The sequence below is a fragment of the Capsicum annuum genome, chromosome 4 (genome assembly GCF_002878395.1).
Source record: "Capsicum annuum cultivar UCD-10X-F1 chromosome 4, UCD10Xv1.1, whole genome shotgun sequence".
NCBI classification, from domain to species: Eukaryota; Viridiplantae; Streptophyta; class Magnoliopsida; order Solanales; family Solanaceae; genus Capsicum; species Capsicum annuum.
Window position 1 is genome coordinate 223,941,011 of NC_061114.1, and position 21,737 is coordinate 223,962,747.

The following is a 21,737-nucleotide window of genomic DNA, read 5'->3' on the forward strand; positions in this document are numbered from 1 at the left end:
TATAGTTCATTTGCACTTCCATGCATTATTTTGTTATTATTGCAATTGCTGAAACTAGTACTAATATCACAATTATTACTTCCTCGTGAAATTCCACAAATGTGGTATGGACACAAGCTTGAGTGCATCATCAACCACGTGTTGCATGCGTTCTAATTTTTCAGTTACACTTGAGTTCCCAAAAGTTGGGGTGGGTTTTATTTCCTGGAAGTTAATGACCTTCACTTTTAGTTACTGCATAAATTGTGCTAGATGTACGTAAGAATAACATTTGTGCTTCAGTAAAATTAACTATTTAGGCTTTATAAAATACGAACAGTTTATAAGACTAGTTAAATGGGAAGTTGCTCTCTCTTAATTGCTGCAGGCCTTAAAAGTTTCTCCAATAAGGACCTAGTGCCTATGGTGTGATTCATATTCTAAACTATGTAATGGGTATCGTATCCTCTCCCTTGGATTAAAGTAAAAAAAAAAAAACAGTTGAATTCTAATTCGTCAAACTATGTACAAATCTTTGGTTCAAGTAATATACTTTGAGAATCAAATACAAACATTAGAATGTAATACCATTCATTATGCTATTCTTTATGTTAAAACATAGACAATTAAATAGATCTCACAACTCACATTCAAAGCAATTGATGGATTCAAAACAAAGTAAACAAGAGTTGATAATTGGAATAACATGAGAACGCTGCGACTTAGTGTGGATAATACGTTAGGTAGATAAATTGTGTATGCCAGCATTAGCTAGCATATCAAGTAAAAGTAGATGAATATACCATATCAGAAGACTTATACAATTAGGATCTTAAAGAATTGTGAAGGTGTAGGGCTACATATAGAAGTTGTATCTTCTTGCAATCTACATATTGTAGTTGATTGCTAGAGCGGATGTTCGTGCTACGATTAAGCGGAGACAGTAACAGGGAACTCTGCGTGTGTATTTCCACACGTCTGCCCACTTCTGTCTCTCTGTTGTTAATTACTATTTATTGTTGTTCGATTATAACTTGTATCAGCAAATTTCTATGATTGACCAGTTCGAGAACGATGAAAGTCCTCATTGGATTTGGGGAAACTAACAGATTAACATGTTTTCTTTTGCCTTGCGGGGCGCTAATGCTTTTTCCCCTTTCTTCTTGTGATAACAGAGGCCAGGTTTGACTGGATTATCATTACTTCACCAGAGGCGGGGAAGGTTTTTCTTGATGCTTGGAAGTAAGATTGGGTTGAAATTTACAAGAGTATTAATCTTGTCTGAAGTTATTCACCTTATGTGTTAAATAACTAAATATTCCTTTTAATTAGTCTTTAGTGCAGTTCCTTCGTTCTAGAGGATATCTATGAAGTTAGATTTGAAAATATGAATAAAAATGTTGAGAAATATATAATATCTGATGGTAAGTCAAGTCATATTGCATTGACTTGTCAGCAAAACCAGTCATTGCAGTGTTTGAGAACGTACTGCTTGCTTGTGTAGACAAATCAGGTTATTTAGTTATGTTTTCGAAATGCTTGATAATCTTGTCTAGTTGTTACTTCCATAAGTTTGAGAAAGATAAATTGTATTGAAATGCAACACTTCCTATATAATATGGTTATTCTCATATTAAGTTTGATTATCTACTGAATAGATGTGTAGCTTTGTGTGACACTCAGTTGATTGTCAGCATACACACAAAGCGAGAGTTATTAAAGTGTCTCGTGTTATTTGTGTACTTATGTGGTCAAATGAAGTATTTGAACTAAAAATGGTACAATATTTATTTCCCAAAAATATGAATGTGTTATCTGTGCTTTTCATTACTATTATTTGTTGAAAGGAGCCTCAAATTCTTTAGCTGTTTAATGTGTTATATTTACTTTTGCACTCTCTTGTTCCTCATGCTTATTCTACTTTGTTACTTAGAGCTGCTGGGACCCCATCTATCAGAGTAGGGGTCGTTGGATCTGGCACAGCTAGCATATTTGATGAAGCTGTTCAGTCTTCAAAGCAGTATCTTGATGTGGCATTTGCACCATCGAAGGGTATAGAGTGAAATTTCCGCTTCTTCTTTTGACGTTTAGAAATAGCATAAGGCACACATGTGCATCAGGGATGATATTTGTATTTGTCATTCATCTAAATACCTTTCTGTATTCGCCAACAGTTCTGCAGTAAAAATTTGACTGAATGTTTTTGCTTGTCTGACTGAAAATTTCATTCTGATTGCCTTTTCAGCAACAGGCAAGGTTTTAGCTTTAGAGCTTCCAAAAAATGGGAACGACAAGTGCAGTGTTCTCTATCCTGCTTCAGCTAAAGCCAGCACTGACATTGGTGTGTGTGATATTGTTCCATCTCTTTATGTTTCTACTTGTCCTCATTCTCCCATCAATCTGGTTTCATACAGAAATCTCTTTTTCCATGTATTCTCACCCAGATTTTTCTGGTTCTGTAGTATCTGTGGAGGTTTCTTTTTTCTACTGTCAACCATTGTTCAGAAAAAAGTGAAAAAAGAAAGAACAAGAGAAACAGCTAACCACAAAAGTCACAGTTCCTTCCCTTTCTTCCTGGCATAATCTGCACAAGATCCTGATTCATCCGATATCTTGCAACTGTCTCACCTTGATAGTTCTTGTTTAGTATGCAAATTTTCCTCAGAATATGAGACTATTTTTGAGTAGTTTTAAACTGACATATGGCTCCTTTATTTCAGAGGAAGGACTTTCTGGACGGGGATTCGAAGTTACTCGGCTGAACACATACACAACGGTATAATATTTCTTTGTTGCCCCATTGGTGAAGAAACTTCATTTTTACTCACACGAGACCAGTGTGATTGCAAATTTGGTTAATACACTCCCTGAAAAGTGGGTCACTTGTCATTTTTTCCTGACATATGATCAAAGTTTAGATAGAGCACCAGTCTTGGATCCTTCTCTTGATATGAAACTAATTAGATTTCATCTTGCTGCATGTGATCTTTCCACTTTTTGCAGGCACCGGTCAATCATGTTGATCAATATCTTCTTGAACTAGCACTCTCTGCTCCTGTTGTTGCTGTAGCATCTCCTTCTGCCCTCAGGTACAATGTGCCAATATTGTTCATTTTTATAGCAAAAGTAGACGGATGACACATTGAGATCTAATATTGGCATAAGAAAGTGCGCTGGGTTCTATAGCGGATGACTGTTATTCCGTCCACAGGCTAGAAAATATTAGACAGATGTTTCCAGATATTGTTCATTGAGCCAGCGAACAGAATTGTATCCTTTTGTTCTTGATCCTTATACCTTAATTTATATAGGTTTTATTCTCCTTCTCATTTCTCATTCCTTTTCATTCTGTGGGGCTATGTTACAGGGTATGGGCTAATCTTATTCCTGCATCGAGACAGTGGGACAATGCTGTTGCATGTATTGGGGAGACAACAGCTTCTGCAGCTAAAAGACTTGGGTTCAGAAATATATACTATCCAACAAGTCCTGGTCTTGAAGGGTAATATCTAAGTCTCTTATCCCTTTTCTTTTAATTGCAACTTTTCTCCCTTTCTGGTTAGTGTCTCATAATATTATAAAATACTTTGACCCTGTTTTGCGAGAAGAACAGTGCTACTTCCAATATGACAATTGCTATTTTAGCGTCTTATGTTTTTCTCGTCTAGTTGGTATGATCTCTTTTGCTGTGAACTATTCACTGCCATCTATCAGGAGTTGGCTGTGAGAAGATAATAAAGCACTAAATGAAAGCCTATGCTGCATTTTGGTCCTTGTCTTTATATTTTCTTTCTGTTGTTTTCTTTCTTCAGAAGTCTTATCTAGGGATCATATATTCTTTGTTTGTCCCTTCTAACCTGTGTGGTTTCGTATTTAAATTATGCAAAGAACCTGTGAGAATCATCCCAGATACCATTTCTTACGACTTCACTTTCCGCTGCATAAGGCTATCTCTCAGAAATTTTAACCTTCCTGTAACCTATCATGATATTAATTTAACCTTTTCAATATTATGGAGCTCAGTCTTAATGAAACCCACTTCCTTCAAAAGTTCACTATAAAACACTAAAGAAATTCTAAGGACCATCCTTTTCTATTCCTACCTATTACCTCATTTTTCTTGTGTCTTAATAGTGGCTCTATATTACGCCATAGTACTTCATTAAAATGGTTATATTATTACTGATACTGCTACTACTTTCTTGGGCTATCTTCTTAGTAAGTAGCTTTTAGTGAAGGGTAAAACCGTAGTAAGTAGCTTCTAAGAGACTATTATCCTCCTCGTCGACTGTCTTTGAGAATATTTTGTATATTTGGTATAATAGTTAGAATTAATTACGGAGATATTAGTTGTAGTTATGTCTTTCCTAATTTAGACTAGGTGTATGTACTGTATGAACACCTAATAGCTCGGGACAATGATCAAGCAATACCCTCAAATTCTTTTTTCCGTGTATCTCTTTCTTTTTCACATTTGTATGTGATGAAGGGCAAGACAGCTTCTTTTTGATGATCCTTGTCTTGGCAATCTAAACTCCTATCTTAGTAGAAGGTTATATCATATATGTGCGTAAATTGGGTGATGTTGTGACTTGGTGAGTACAAGTACAATTTGAAATTTTGCTTTTTCATTCTTTTACAACTATATCAAATAAAAATCAGACTAAATTTGAGCGAAATGCTAGTATTGAAGTATCCCATCGAGAAGATCTGATGAATGACTATGCAGTGTGTGATGGAAAATATTTCTCATCCAAGTGTCAGATTTCAAGTGTTAGGTTCCTGGTCTATTCCTAACTTTTTAAGTATGAGTACTTGTGATAGGACCTAGTTCGCAATTGGGGCAAAGACCATGTGGTGGATAAGCTCATCGACCAATTGGAGCGTTACCTCTCCTGCCAATCTTTTAGGGATGTAGTGAGATATGTAGAAGGCAGGACTATATATTGCTTTCATATTCCATTTTCTGTTCCATTATGTGTTTTGTCAGATTCGCATAAAATTGATCTACCTGATGCTATGAAGTCTCATGATGCAGGTGGGTAAGCAGCGTTCTGGAAGCATTAGAAGTCCATGAGCAAGTACAAAAGGTCTAAGAAATTGTGCAGTGTGGCTTCTGGTTTCTTCTGGTAAATTGTTTTTCCAAATTTTATATTATTCATCACAGGCCATAATACATAGTACAACAGGCAGACATGTTTAAAATGATTGATTTGCATGTTTCTCTAAAATAGTTTATATGTTACTTACAGAAATAGTGGTATCTTCACGCGCTTGGCTGAGAGGACTCTGGTTCCACTTCATTGTCATCTTTGCAATGAAAAAACTGATTAAAAGCTTTTCATACTCGCAGCTTCAACGCTGTGAAGTATTTTGAAGCCTTTTGCGACCCTCCTGCTTAGAATCGCAGAAGTGTAGGATCTAATAAACCCAGCATATGAGGAAACATAAAGTTTTATCATGCGGAGGTGTCCCCTTGCCTAGCCAACTTTTCTTGTGAAGTAAGGCTGTCTTCCTCGAATAGGATCTTTCCACGGTAATTGTTCCATATGTAGATATATGCCCTTATTTTCTCTTCACTTTTCTGTAATATTTTTATGGCTTGAAGCCTGTGATGTTTCAGAATTGACAAAAGCCCATCTCCTCCTTGTTCATATTCCAGTACAAACTTACTCAAAAGAGAAACATTAATATATTTATCTAAATATCAGTCATTTCTTATAGGGCATGATGTGTTGGATTTTTATATTCTTTTACTTCTGGCACTGAAACCTTGTGCTTCATTTGCATCATCTGCATGGAATATAGTACAAAGGAAACATCTGAAAAGTACAGTAACATAACATCTCTATGGAGGGCTAACTCATCAACCTCTTCTGTTATAGATGCTGAGTTCCTTCATTGTTCAAATCCTAGAAGTGAGCTAGACACTCTCGTTCCGGTTAATACCTCGCAAGTCTCATGCTTCATAGGAGGTTGCGTTGGTTAGTACTTTTTGTTAAGTCTCTGCTTTTCATGGTTTTGCATTAACATGATTTTTCCGTAGTTTTACAGTATATTTGGATTCTCATTCCAATAGTTAGATGGCAAGCGAGAAAAATAATACCGGGATTAAAAGTGAATTGATCTAATCGCTGCATAATATTTTGAGGTGTTTTTTTTGGTCCCATTTTTCTTAAATCTATACTTTGAGAATGGCAGGAAGGGAGTTGGCTTTGCAAAAAAGAAATCATGGCAAATACTGCACGCTCTAATAAATATAAGGGTAGTGTGTTTATTTTAAGTACCCTCTTATTAGTAGAATACCATGGGCGCTATTGTATTATAGGGAGCTCTTTGATCTGCATTCCCATGCGAATGTCTTTTCCACGTATTCATCTAGTCATATTTATGCTTGAAGAGTACGTACTAGTAGGTAGTGGACATTAGCAGGCCTAAAATCTACTCTCTTTCCCAATTTATATTTTCTGCCTGTCTATTGTTTCTCTATCATTTAAACATGTTTCTAGGTTGGATTTGTGAATTGAAATTCTTCTGGTTACTTTAGGTAGTGGGAGGGAAAGTGCGACATTTGATTAGTTCTAAATTGCGGTAATTCCAGCCTCACTTGCCATAGGCATCTGCTGTTAATTGTTGTGTTTTGAAAATTGTTGCTAAGTTGGGTAATTAGTTAAAATTATGTAAAACAGTAATTAGGGATCATGTTTCATCATATGTTGTATTTCTTCAACGTAGGTAATGACATAAACCATCCTCTTGGTACTTTCTTGGTTCCATTTTATTGGGTGAATTTACTGTGTGTCAAACTACTTCCTACATTCACTTTTACTTGTCATATTTTGCTTTGGGACAGTCAATGTGATGAATTTTGAAGCTAATTTGAATCAAATTAATTTAATTATTATTAAGTTGTAGTCCTTTGCAAGGAAAAATACTATCGTTGTCATTTTATTATTAATGAAGACAACGCTGTATATTCACAACGTCCTGTAAACAGAAAATCGAATCAAATAAACAGTAAGTTTCTTGACTAACTATTTTTGACAAAAAACATGGTTAACAGTTGATCCAAATTGACTAATATAATACTATCGTTAAATTCCATCTTGTGATGACAGGAGCAAACATACAAATTACAAAGACGTTTTCCACATCATCAAAATTCGAATTCATGACAAAGTCGTTTCCATTCGTTTGTCTTGAAAAATATACCCATGAAAGGAAAATAAAATTTGACAAAGATCCCTGTCTCAATAATTGCTTTTTTGCTGTATTCTTCCAAATTTATCGTCGAGTTCACCATGACGTTAATCATTTTCAGGTAAATTTCAAAGAAAAGAGGCCAAGTCCTCCATTTTTTTTTTTTTTCAAACATTCATAAGTCTGTTTGGCCAAGTTGTAGGGAGGTTAAAAGTGTTTATTTTTACTCAAAAGGTGTTTATTTCAATAAAATAAAGTGTTTGATCAAGCTCACTTAGTAGCAGCTGGTTTTTAGAATCTAAAAAAAGTTTTTTGCAAAGCAATTTTTTGAAAAACACTTTCGAATAATATATATTTAGAAATATTTTTAAAAAGTTCAGTCAAGCACAAACTACTCTCACTAAAAGTACTATTTTATATTTTCTTAAAAAATAAATTAATTTTAGAAGTTTGTTCAGACAAACTATTAATGTCTCATGTAAAATCTGATTAAAACGGACAAATCACTGAATTGTTACAATTCAAAACTAGAAAAATTCTTGTTCAAAAGCGTAGGACCTTGAGCCGTCCATTACATCAAATACCTAGGGGAATATAATATTCAACTAATAACTTATATCATGATTTAAAAAAAATACTAAATAAATTGAAGATTAGAAGGGAGGTAACATATTAATAGAGTAACAAACAATTGCTTCCACCTGTCATCAGTCTAGTATTCATAATATTGAACAATATTTTCATTAGAGATTTCCAAAAAAACAAGAATAAAACTAAATGACACCTAAATCATTAACAATATGTTGGCCGGACATAAAAATCTAAAAACCTTAAGACATTTAAATGGGACAGATGAATCATAGTACTCACTAGTTATCATCTCTTACACAACTTAAAAGTTAAAAATGGTTGCAGCATCATATTTCTACTTCTTTTTCCTAACCTTGTTAGTTTTATCTAATGTAGTTCATTGTTATAAATTTAAAAGCCTAAAAATAATTGGTCATTATTTCAAGCAAAACTTAGAAAAAACCACTACTACTACTAATTATCCAGAATTTAGTAGTAGTAGATTTGTGTCACAAAGGACTTCACCATTACATGTAGGACCTCAAAATTCACTCAAAGAGAATGATAAAATTGAAAAATTGTCTGGTCAACCTGAAGGTGTAGATTTTAAACAGTATTCAGGATATGTTACAGTTGATCCAATTGCAGGAAGAGCTTTGTTTTATTATTTCGTCGAATCGCCTCAAGGTTCTGCATCTAAGCCTCTTGTCTTATGGCTCAATGGAGGTTGGTTTCTTTTTTACTTTTTTAAGTATTATAATTTACCTCCGTAATATTTTGGATTCATTCATATCCTTGATGTCAACAAATAATCCATTATAATGAGGAATTTTATACTTTGTCGGTTCGAATTTTCCACCTCACTATAATACCACTGACATACACTATTTTTCCTCACAAATTAATTCTACATGTGAAACTCTATCACTCTTCGCAACTACTACTAAGTTGATGTTTTTGTTGGTGTGTCGAAGGAGGAGCCAAGGTTGCCCTTTATAGAGGAGAGTACCTCCCGTGGACCAATCAAAACAAAGATTGATGGCAATTTGCATTTGTAAATTGTCTGATTGGTCCATCGGAAGGTTAGCCAGCTGCATGATTAGTTCATTAACCACATGTAAACGTGATAAAAATTTTGTACCTTCATTCATGTGTAGGCGTACAACTGCTTCTTTAGGTATAATTTATTTGTCAAATTTTGGACATATATAAATTTTCTAACTTTGTCCAAATACCACATGCACTATCTTCGTCGATGATGTTATTGACCACATCATCTGTTAAGTTCAACCTGATTGCACTAACAGCTTTTTCATCCATTTCTTCCTAATCCTTCATTTTTATGGATTCGGTCTTTTTGGATTTGCCACTTAGTGCTTTGTGTGATCCTTGTTGGATGAGCAGATCTCTCATCCTTCTCTGTCATGTTGAGAAACTGATGTCACTGTTGAATTTCGCTACCTCGTACTTTACTTCGGATATTTTTACTTTTACAGACTATAGTACCCAACCACAAAATATTATTTTCGTCAATGAGCAGAACCTGTACTCTAATACAGTTGTTGGGGATAAACCCTGCCACAATAATAATATTACAGTAAAAAAGAAATAAATACGAAAACAACAATAATATGGTTAATCAACAAGAACAACAAGACAATAATGACACCAAAATTTGTACGTGAAATCTAATAAGGAAAAAACTACGTACGGGTCGAGAGTAGCAACTGATATCACTATAGTAAAGAATTTTACACTTGTAGTCTGAGTAAAATACTTTGAAGACCACTACACATTGAAAAGAAATATCTCTCATTTGCTTTTTCCACCTCATTATAATATCGCCCACACTCTCTATTTTTCCTCACAGGCTAAACTTTTTGTGATGTCTCACTCTTTGTTTTTTTGGGTGTATCAAAACAGGGAGCTGATGAGCTCCTTTTATAGGCAAAAAATTATCTCCATCGATGTCATCAGTGACATCACTGAATGACAATGTTTCAAAGTGTTCATAGTAAACACATTTAATGACCAACTACCAAATCTTCCTTTATAATTTGCAGTCAATGCCTTTTGAAATTGTTAACCCATGAAAAGATTTTTCAAAACTTCATTTATGGGACTGGACTCCACAATAACTATGTAAAGTATATGATTTTACTTAACTATCCCTAAAGATAACTTAAAACCCTCAAGACCTTCTAAATAGGTTTCTCGAAATTTTGGCTTTCTTTAGAGTGGTATCAGAGCGCTATTCTGAAGAACACATATACAATAGTTCCTCTACCCTTAAAACAACATACATGCTCCTTGTAATTTTCATGTTCTTGATCATCTAAAAACATCTGTGAGCCTTTCTGAAATGATTTTTCTACTCTCATAGGGTAGAGGTAAGATCTGTGTACACATCAATCACCACCTTTTTCATACTTTATGAGATTATACTGAGTATGTTGTTGTTGATCATCTAAAAACATTTTGTTACAAGCAGGACCAGGTTGTTCCTCACTTGGAGGAGGAGCATTTGGTGAACTTGGGCCATTTAGAGTTAACAAAGATGGTACTCTACATAGCAATCAATTTTCATGGATTTCTGGTGAGTCACTCAAAGAAGTACAAATCTAAGCCAATGGCTTTTACGCCATAAACTAATACTAATGTATTTAACATTTCATTCATCAGAGGCCAACATAATATTTCTCGAATCACCTGCTGGTGTTGGATTTTCATATACAAACACAAGTTCTGACTACAATTTTAGCGGAGACAGTACAACAGCTCGCGATTCTTATACCTTTCTAGTCAATTGGCTCGAACGGTTTCCAGAATATAAAGCTAGCGACTTTTACCTTACTGGAGAGAGCTACGCGGGACACTATGTCCCTCAACTTGCTCAGCTTATACTTATGCACAACAATCACCCGAAAAAGACTATTATTAGTACTATCAATTTGAAAGGACTTGCTGTAAGTTTACTGACCTGATGAATATATTAACAACGAATCATCAAAAGATTTATCTTGGCTATGAGCTATTTAGCGACAGATTAAATTCTTTAATGTTACTGTTTAATGGGAATTCACATCTCAGATTGGCAATGCCTATGTTGATTTTGAATCCAACATGAAAGGAACAACAGAATATTACTGGTCTCATGCACTAATTTCAGATGAACTATACAACAAAATCATATCAACTTGTAATTTTTCTACTCCATCATCTGCATCCAAGAAATGCAACGCGTATTTGGACCAAATCGATGAAGAAATTGGAAATATCTTTCTCTACAACATCTACGCGCCATTGTGCAACAACAGATCACTCTCAAGTACCTCAGTAAGCAAATGTTACATGAATTTAAACCTAAATGTCTTCGAAAAAATAAGAGAATGTTCAGTTAACTAACTTTTCGCAGTAATTTTCTTCTTCTTTTTTTGCAAATAGATATCGGAAGTTGATCCATGCCTACCGAGTTATATTCAGTCTTACTTAAACGTACCAGAAGTTCAGAAGGCGATGCACGCGAATGTTACAAATCTTCCTTATCCATGGGAGAGCTGCAAGTATATATGGCTCTTGTTTTAGTGAACAAAAAAGAAACCTATTTCTTCTTGTTATGTACATTTGTCAGTATATTTGTAACACTAATTATAAATTAATTTTTTTATTGATAACAGTAGCACACTAAATCTCAGCTGGAAAGATAGACCATTAACTGTCTTGCCACTTTTGCATCAGTTGATGAAGAGTGGATTAAGGATTTGGCTATATAGGTAAGTGTTTAAGAGAAAAATGTACTCCCTAGTCTCTCCGTTCCAATTTCAATTCTTCCTAGCTAGTTTATCATACATTTTTCAAGATAACATAATGTGCTAGGGAAATATACTTTGCAGTGGTGATATGGATGCTGTAGTGCCAGTGACAGATACAAGATATGCTATAAAGAAGCTAAAGTTACCAGTTAAGACAGCTTGGTATCCTTGGTACTTACAGGGAGAGGTAAACACTCATCATTAAAAAGAATTTTTTTTTTTTATTTTTTTTTGTATTGTATATAATATAGATAGATGATAAATAGAAAAAAACATTGGTGTGAATATAAAAATTGGCATCGCTTGTCATTATAGTGACTTATTCATTCGTTCACTTCTTTAAAGGTCCTTACGAAAAATTCTGCATACGCCTCTGTACAGGTAGGTGGATATGTTGAGGAGTATGAAAATTTGACATTGTTGACAATAAGAGGAGCAGGACATTTTGTTCCAACTTATCAACCAAATAGAGCTCTTGCTTTTTTCTCTCATTTTCTTAGTGGAAAGCTTCTCCCTAAGGAGTAGCCCTAGGCTACACTTCATATTCTATGATAACCTCAATTGTCCATAACCAAGAACAATAATATTTGCATTTCACATTTTTGTGTTGCATATATGTATCGCATCAACAACACACCTAGTGTAATACAAGAGGAGTTTGGAGAGGGTATAATGTACGCAGACATTATCAAGGTGGCATTTTTCCTCTCAACTTTAGCGTATATATATATAGGAAAAATTACGTAGCACCACAACTATCTTTACTAAACTACATAAAATCCCTATCATTTTTATTAATTACCTAAATTTCTTTTTTTCTTAAGATAGACGGATACATCAATAAATTACGGATACATAATTTAATTATGTATCTCCTTTGGTCTAGTTAATACATTATGATCTCGACCAAATAGTTTCAGAAATTGATGTATCCCAGTAATCAATATTATGTATCTCAACTTCAAAAGTATGTATCAGGATGCTAATTATGTAACCGAGCAAAAATGGAGTAATTAAACTGTTACATTTTTAAGTATAAAATTAGGTATTTCAACTTCAAAATTATGTATCTGGATGCTAATTATGTATTCGAAAATTGCAAAATAAGCCTACAATCAGTGAGAGATCACCAAGTTAGTGGGCTGAAATACTTCGATTTTGTTGGACTATTACACATCACAGGCCCATGTTTGTAAAATCTCAGTCCAAGCTGATATTTCCTTCATAAGAGATTCTTTTAAGTTTTAGCCCAAGCTTTTACTTAGCTGATTTGTCACAACTCATATATGTGTTGTTGTAGTTCTTCTGAATATGCAAAAAAATTAAAAGCAGAAAACATAATTTTTTTTTTGTTTCCCATCCGGTATCTTGATACCCGCATTGGAGCCCGACTAGTCCGGATTCGCACCGGGTAGGGCCCCATTCGGGGGTAGCGCTTCCAACAGAGTTTTCTCCATGCTCAGGATCGAACCCTCGACCTCTGGTTAAGGTGGAGCAGAAAACACAATTGTTACTTTGGTAGTTGGTATTTTCAGGGCAAACATGCAAAAACGTAATGCAGAATTCAGAAAAAGTTTAACAGGGACCATTATTTTATGAAAGCAGGCCCAATCAGAAATCATTTGCACAAAGCATACGAAGCTCCTCCTACTCATTCATATTTTAAAAAAAAACAAACCTCTCAATTTTTTTTTTAATTCTTCTAGGTCCTTCTTATTGTCTATTTTCAAATATATGTGTGTGTCTGTGTGTATCTGATGTTCAGTAGCCACATTGGAACATGATTAAATTCGAATTCGTGTATTACATGGTCCACTTCCAGGCACCCACTAAAAAATTTTCGTTCACGAAGGATTGAACTCGAAATCCAATGGTGAAATCAAAAAAATTGACGAAGAGTGTGTAAATTTATTTTTTTTCATTAGTGTTGAAAATTAAATATACACTCATAATAGTTAACATTAAACCTATATATGTCCACCATTCGCCTAAGGTGGCATTGACCATGTCGAGACTTATAATTAAGGATGGAGAGATCCGAACCATCTCATTTAACCCATGTTTGTCCATTTTGTTGTCTCATTAGTTGTTTTCTCTGCAAAATATTGAGTAGATTCCTTTACTTGGAGACACTGGATTGATTTATACGAAAGGTACCTTGGGTGACGTGATAGAAAAAATAATTCAGCAGCTTAACCAGTAATTGCAAGTTAATTAAGTTTTATTTTTATAAGGCTACCAATTAATAGTTATTAGTATTAAATGACCTAAATGTAAATATAAATAATTTTTCATCAATCTCACGTGAAACTTTAAATCTTTTGAGAAAAAGAATAGAGTTTACAGAATAGCAAACTAAAAGATAGTATAAAAAAGACATGCATCAATTCTAGCGAAGGTAAAATGGGAGATTTTTCTTTTTTACTAATGAAAAAATAATTAAGATACACACAAACAAACTGATTCGAACGTTACAATTATATATACTTTTATTTTTAGAAAAAGCAAATGCATGAAGATGGATCCACTCGTGATTTCTTTTGAGTAGAGTCACTATAATTAGGCATGGATCCCCACCATACTTTTGTTACCTTTCTACTTTATTTTAACTTTTTCCTTTTTTTTGTTTATATTGGACCACACACCACTATTTATAAAATTTGAGATGAACAACTAAATGTTGAAATTAAACAACCCCTCTACATTTTTCTTATTTGTGACAATTTCTTTCTTTACTTTTTTTTTTATTTGACAGTAAATTCAGTCGTACAAATTCATGAACTGGAAATATTAAAAAGGAAGATTCTAAAATGGAAATGTCAGAACAAGTCAATTCGTACAAATAAAATGGTTCCAACATATTCTAATGTGGAAATGTCACCCATAAATCAAATCAATTTCTGACTATTGATTCTGTAGTAGACCTCTCTCTTTTCAGAAGGTTAACATATGTTTTGCTACGCTTAATTTTTTTTTCTTCATTTTATTATCATATGATACAGAATCAAAATTTGAAGTTCATGAATTTCATGTTGTGATCGGTATATGCTCATAAGATAATAAATACAGAGTTTAAATAAAGGATATTGAACTTGGCTGACTGTCGCCAGCACTCTCCCTCCGGCCGTATTTGAGCCATTTTGTGTACGCCGCCAAGGGAGGACTGTCTTTATAGCTATGCGTTCGATAGAATCTAATCTATTTTTTCAAACTCTATATTCGTATTAACAAATTCGATTTATCTAAAATTCATTAAGAAGGTTATCATTCATAACTCATAAAATTCTAACTTTGTCTCTATGCGCCTTGACAACTAATCTATTAAGATCCTATTATTTTTCACTTGTATAGATATCAAATAACTCCATTGGTCACATAGGTACATAGATCACCAAATATCAATTTTCTAATTTCTTAAATTTAAACTGTGTTACTCATGAAATGTTTACCATTTCACTAACCATGTCAGCATTTCTTGGAATACATATGTGACTTGTTGCACAATAGTGCCCACAAGCACAATCATAGTGATTCACATGTTTCATTGCATAATTGTTGAATGTTGAGACTTCATTTTCCCCATCAGAAAACTATCATTATGTCTTAAAAAAAAAAAAATCCCCATTAGATCAGTAGATCTGAGATTCCTTAAAGGCTTACAATGTTTTTATCACTAACATTATTAAAGGGCATCAGTCGACTCACTACAGTTTTGGCTTTGCCTGGGTTTGGGAAAGAGCCGAATTACAAAGATTTACTGTAGACGATTTTGCCTTACATTTCTATAAGTGACTATTACCACTGCTTGAACTTGTAACCTTCCGATGACATGAAAATAACTTTACTAGTTACTGTAAGTTCCCTTCAATTATCACATTATTATAAAGATTATTTAGGAGAGTAAGTATCCCATATAATAAGACAGCTAAGACTTGATGTTGATTAAAATAAAGCTACAAGTTCCCAAGTTGGATAAAAAGTTAGTAGCTTTTGATTGTACAACAAATGAAAAAAAAAAAAGGTATAGCTTTTTAGCATGTGGTTGATAGTTGCCCTTTTATGATGACAGCACCAGTGCAATGTCACTGTTCTTTTTCTTCTAATTTTCTTTCTATTTTATGTGTTCTTCCTATTAGTATAAAGTTAAAAAATCTCCAGAAAACAATGAAGATGAGAACACATTGGGACCTCTAAATATAGTAGGACCACATTTACCAATTAGTACTACTTATTTTGACTTTCATCACAAGTGAGTATGAGATTTCTTCCATTTCTTGTTTTGTTCCAAACATTTTTCCCCTTTTATCTTAAATTGTCTAGAGTTTTTCTTGGTCCCTCCTACTCATCAGGGCCTGGCACTTGTCCTGATGGTCCGGTGTAGGTCGCACGCTTAAGGACTTTTCTTTTCAAGATAAGTTGATTCGACAAGTGAGTTATTGGCATACACTCTTTAGCGAAATTCAACTTTCATAACCACTGTCTTATTAATAGACCAATATCCTTTGTCGGTCTAAGTTAGCATGCAATTTGGCATCGTAATTCGGCTTTCGATTGATCCTGCATCGCCAGTTCTGCTTACCAAAAACAGCTCACTTGAAGCTCTTTTGATTTCGTGACAGGACTCAACAAATTAAAGTAATCACACCATCAATCTACCTATTTAAAGTTTGTAATAGGTTGAAGGGTGTTGCCAATGTTACCAAGCATATAAGCCAGATTTAGAACGATTCAAAAAATAATAAGCTATTTTGACCAAAATATATTGCAAATTGACCTACTTTTGATGTTACAACTTACAACTGCAATTAATGTTTAGTTGTAATATGAGAGATTTTTAGTACATATCTCTCGAGTTTTTCTAAATTGAACTTAGGAAAAGTAATATAACTACACTATTTTTTTGCTCAGATAAATGTTTATCGACAATGGTACAACTTCTTTAACTTTTCTTTTCTAATGAATAACTTTGCTGAAAGGAGAAAAGACGTGGAGGGGCTAAAGGAAAAAAAAAAAGAAGGTTGATAAAGTAGTGAGAACGAAAAAACTTTAATGAAGGGAGGTACAATAATTTTTTATGATGTGAAATTAGGGTCAATTACTATTAGTGTGTATAAATATGACACACAAACACATACACAAAAAAAAAAAAAAAAAAAATTAATAATAGCATTGATAATAATACTAAGAACACTAAATTAGTCCCCGGTCGAGAGGATTGGTGGAGCATCTTCGCATTTTTAATTATCGATCTTGAGCTTGAATTTTTAAAATTTAATAGTTTTAATAAAGAGAGTTTTCTTAATTTACTACTATAAATAGAGATTTTATTCATCACATTCAATGAGAAATTTATGTTATAAAATATGATTTTTCAGCTCATATGCTACTGAATCAGCTCATTAAGAAAACGCATGGTGGAAAACATATTTTCAATAAAATTCTAGAAAGCTTCCTAATTGTTCTACTACTATTTTTTCTTTTCCCCGAGTTAATCAAAATATATATGGAGATAGTCATTGAATATTTTTCAATGAAAAAATAATTATGTATTTATTGGTAGAGAGGTTAATAGGCCTTTATACAACATAAATTCATATTAATTTGATCAGTACATATCAAATTCAAAAAGTTATTAAAAAGAACTTTCACCTTTGGTTCTTAAAGGAAAAGGAATCATTTATGGCATTTTCTTGAACTTCACCTTATGCAATATAAATCTGAATTGATTCGATCAATAATGGCAAACATCACAAATTACTACAAGGAAATCTCACCTTTAGTTCTTGAAGAAAAACCTTTTATTTTGATATTTCTTTATTTTTTTATCTGGTGTTCGATATTTATATTGAAACACAAATATCAATTATATCTAAATTTATTTTGAAAAATCTCACATCAATGATCAAGGAATCTTAACCAAAAGAAATTCTCTTTTTTCTAGTCTTATTTCTAACTAATACAAAAAGAATGCTGCAAGAGGTTACTAATTATGCTATTTTTTCTGTCTTCCCTCACCTCCATTTTCAACTACAAAGCGGTTTAAGGAGTGTCTGAACTCTTTATCTTTTTTGTATTAGTTGATCTAAGCCGCACCCTTACTGCTGGGGTGGGGTTCGGCCTCTGAACCATACGTGGGACAAGTTTTTGCCAGCTTGGGCTGAAGACCGGGGAAAGTTTAGAGGAGATGGATTTTCTAACAAAAGCGATTTTAATTTATATCAAGACTCAAAAATCAAAACTCAATTTTTTTTTTTTAAAAAAAAAAAAGTAAAAACATACTTACCATTCTACGACTATCGCAACATGTAACAGTAGTTGATGTTATGACATTTCAAGAAAAAGGATAGTAGACAGCGATTCATTATTTACCAAACAAATGGTGGGGTGCAATTGTATGGCCCTTTTATAGAAATCTGAACCCTCTAACAACATTTATCATAGTTTTATTTATTATTTATATCCGTATGTCTGATGAGAAATCAAAACATTTGTACTTAGACCATACTGTATACTGGAGTATTAAATTCTTAAATCAATTAAACAAGAAATAGTATTTCTGAAATACTATGCCTTATGAAGATATTTAGGTGAAATGTCAATTTAAACAACTATTCTATAATTAATAATCATTGATGAATAAAGACGAAATTATCATTCTGTTAATTGTACCTTTTTTCTTTAGTTGCTATCAGGTGAGCCTACAAATCTACGACAACTTAAATACTGTTTTATTATAGAAACAAAGTCTCAGTAGTACGACTTTGCAGTATTCAATTATCATGGAATTAAATATTTTTTTTTAGTTTCCATTGTCCTTTTCTTTTTTTTCCCGCAACTTGTTGTTTTGAAGGAAAGCCTTAGAGTAATTTATAAAGCTATTGTTATGTGATCAGGAGGCCGGGCAGAACTGCGTACGATAGACCTTTATAGTTCAATCCTTTCTTGAGACTTGAATTATGTGTATAGCGGGAAGTTTTATTACACCGAAATGTCGTTTGCAATGAATTGTATTGTACCAACTGGAATAATTTTATTTGATGAAATAGTAGAGCTGTATGTGTCTAGGAATTAGGGTTGGGAGTTGGACTTGGACAGATAATGAAATGAAAAATCTTGTAAAGGACATTTGGTACCTTTTTGTGTGAAAAGGGGTTAGGTGAAGTCTACACTAATAAGAATTGAAAATAACATATGCTAAGAGTACATTAGATATACATGGCAAGAATTATTCGAGAGTATTAATTCTTAGATATTAGATGATTAAACTTAAAAAAGGAACTCATTTTGTCTCTTATTTACTTATTTGCACATAATCATCTAATGCTTTAATCACTTTTTAATTTTGCTTTTGCTTCTGTAGTCAACTAAATGTTTTGAGCATTAAAATCACCATTATTGCAAATCTGATACGAAAATTCATTTTAAACTGAGGGTTGAAGAAATTTTGTACTAATATTGTAATATTGACAAGAATGATGAACGATAGTTCAAACATAAAAAAAAAAAAAAACTACTTTCAATCTAGAACATATACATGTTAGGCACTTCAAATACGATTGTAGTCAGAAATTTAGCTCAGACATTTCAGACACGATTGTAATTAAAAGTTTAGCTTTGGCAAGTCAATTTATGCAAAAGTATCAGAAGTTTGTTGTCAAACCCTAGACTCGAAAACTTTTGCAACTCTAATAGCACATGCCTGAAGTTGGTTTCGAAGTCGCTAAACTAGTACTCCCTCCGTCCCATTTTATTCGTGTCAAATTTTCTAATTTGATGTCCCATTTTACTTGTCCTTTTATATTTATCAAGACAAGACTAAATTTTTTCCTCCATTATACCCTTAGTGTAATTGATTAGTCCTTGTTATTAGCATTCTTGAAAAATGTTATTTAAGAGGATTACCATTAAGAGTACATCATTAAGAATATAAATGGTGTATGGTATTAGTCATCCATCAGTATTGGAACTAATAACAAGATACAATTAAAAAGGGCAAAATGGTAAAGTTACATCACTAATCATTGTTTTCTTAATAGCTGTGTCATCCTAATTTGGGACAGGTAAAATGGGACGGAGGGAGTAAATCTTTATACATTATGGTTATTACTTAAATGGTGGCTCCAAAATAGGTTATATATGCACTCCCCCAACCCCGCACCCCCCCCCCCCCCCCCCCCAAAAAAAAAAAAAAATGCAAGCTGGTCATATTGCTTATCAATTGGCTGTCATTATGTTAAATCTTGTGGGATTAATGATATGGCATCCAATTATATCTCTAAGACAGTAACATGTGTTGTTACTCTATAAATCATTATTTGTTTGTGACTATTGACAAACTATTGAAAAGATGAGATCAAGATGCACCTATAATCATACATTATTGTTCTTAGCAATCTAGTCAATTTGTCTTTTTTATCACCTTAGACAAAAATTATGAGAGATTAGTTGACAAACCAATTAGTAATTGTTTCTTTCAATAATTATAACACCAAAAAAAAAAAAAAGATTACTGTATAACTATATTTGATCGTGGTCTGTTTCCTCATACAAGAACATATGTTGGAGGACTAGCCATGGGTGTAATAAAGGGCGGGCCGATGAAGACGAATCACAAAAAAGGATAAACGAGTTACTAATCTATCAAGTTTTCGAAAAAAATGAAGGTGTCACGTATTATATGCAGTATATCATTATATTATAGGTGAATTTCACATTCTTTGATACATAGTTTTCTACAAAGAAACTAGTATGTAAAATTTACTAGGCCAAAACGAACAGTACGTGTTATAGGTTTGTTTCCTAGTACAATTGGAGGACTAGTTAGGAGTTTTAAGCACTTGAATTAAACTTGTCGAATTCCTATGAGGTATAGAATCTGATTCTTAAAGAAGTGAATAATAATGTAAAATATTGGACATTCAATTTGTTTTTATTGGAGTGGACATAATTTATCATCTCCCATAATGTACACCAAAGAGTATCCATACACATCAATGTCTGTTAGTGCATGACAACATGAACATTTTTCTATTTTGGTCAAATCAAATATGAGATTTGTCATATACGAACATTATTAAGTAGGGGTTAAATAAATGTTTAATATATGTATAGTTCCAACTTCCATGTCTCTTTATTTAAAAATAATTATTAATCTATGAAGGTTCCTGCACCCTAAATGTCTTTATAATTCTTGTATGCATCTAGGTGTAAATTAATGATGAATCTGGTCCCCAAAATTTTGGATCTAAGAGAAACAATGCAAAAATAGAAATGGGAAAATAAAACATTATTTAGAAACATTTGATTGATTTGAAGATCGAAATCGTGATTTTGTGCTACATCTTAATTGATTGCTCTGTGTAATACAAATTATAATCAATAAGATCGAAACAATAACTTTTTTGGATGGTTATTGACTATTGTGTTGTTAATTTAATTACAACGTGTATTTTGATTGTTACTTAAGTTGTATTGTATCGTATTGTTAAATCCATCGTCAAGTACCAATGAAATGTCTCGTTTCGTATAACCACCAATTTGGTGTAATCACATCTTTGCCTTATTTTTTCCTCTTATTTATCTCTACTTATTATTCAACAATCTTATTTTATCATTTATCCCACCTTTTTATAGTAACTAGCTCTATTTCGTACGTTTGTATCCTACTTTTTCTATAGATTTATTCTTCAAATTGTTAACATGTGACATTATATAACAATAGAAATCGATACAATATAAATATTCAAACGTCGTATTCATTAAAACAATGCAATACAACACAGTATAATATAATACGATACAATACATTATAATTTATATAGAGTGTAAGTGAAACTTTTAATAGTAAAAAATATTATTACACTGTCACTTGTATGACAATATTTAAGACAGGCAGATAAGCAAGGTTAATTTATTAAGTTAGTTTTAATTAAAATTTGTACTTTTGTCTCCCAAAAACTTAGCGTGCACGGAGACAATGATGTCTTCTTAGTTCTTCCCTCATATATTTTTATTGATCGAAAACATATATCGGTGTTACTGTTACTGTCAAACTAATCCATTTGTTTTTCTCATCTTCATTATTTTTAATCTTCTTGAATTATATTTATTCAGCACTCATTAATTAATCCAATTAATTCCCCTAATAAATTCAGATACAAATAATAAAATATTTAT

The 21,737-nt window shown here is 32.9% G+C and overlaps 2 protein-coding genes across 6 annotated transcripts in view; both read left to right on the forward strand.

Annotated features, from left to right (window-relative positions):
- Nucleotides 1-6,755, forward strand: part of LOC107867127 (uroporphyrinogen-III synthase, chloroplastic) — an 11,459-nt gene extending 4,704 nt beyond the window's left edge. The window contains exons 3-11 of one of the 5 annotated variants that reach the window (XR_007054732.1): nucleotides 1,155-1,221; nucleotides 1,913-2,031; nucleotides 2,225-2,320; nucleotides 2,700-2,755; nucleotides 2,983-3,068; nucleotides 3,347-3,481; nucleotides 5,018-5,108; nucleotides 5,865-5,963; nucleotides 6,181-6,755. Coding sequence is in view for 2 of the 5 variants with exons in the window: in XM_016713241.2 (XP_016568727.1) it covers nucleotides 1,155-1,221; nucleotides 1,913-2,031; nucleotides 2,225-2,320; nucleotides 2,700-2,755; nucleotides 2,983-3,068; nucleotides 3,347-3,481; nucleotides 5,018-5,075 (617 nt within the window). In the remaining 3 variants the exon portion in view is untranslated. Of the gene's footprint in view, nucleotides 1-1,154; nucleotides 1,222-1,912; nucleotides 2,032-2,224; nucleotides 2,321-2,699; nucleotides 2,756-2,982; nucleotides 3,069-3,346; nucleotides 3,482-5,017; nucleotides 5,109-5,231; nucleotides 5,703-5,864 lie in introns of those variants that run through there. The other 4 variants (XR_007054730.1, XR_007054731.1, XM_016713241.2 and 1 more) reach the window with 4 other exon arrangements.
- A 1,329-nt stretch (nucleotides 6,756-8,084) lies between these two features.
- LOC107867126 (serine carboxypeptidase 1-like) lies at nucleotides 8,085-11,334 on the forward strand. Its single transcript, XM_016713240.2, has 5 exons — nucleotides 8,085-8,475; nucleotides 10,241-10,345; nucleotides 10,432-10,715; nucleotides 10,840-11,085; nucleotides 11,194-11,334. Exons 1-5 carry the CDS (start codon nucleotides 8,085-8,087, stop codon nucleotides 11,332-11,334), a joined length of 1,167 nt encoding a protein of 388 aa, XP_016568726.2.
- The last annotated feature ends 10,403 nt before the right edge of the window (nucleotides 11,335-21,737 follow it).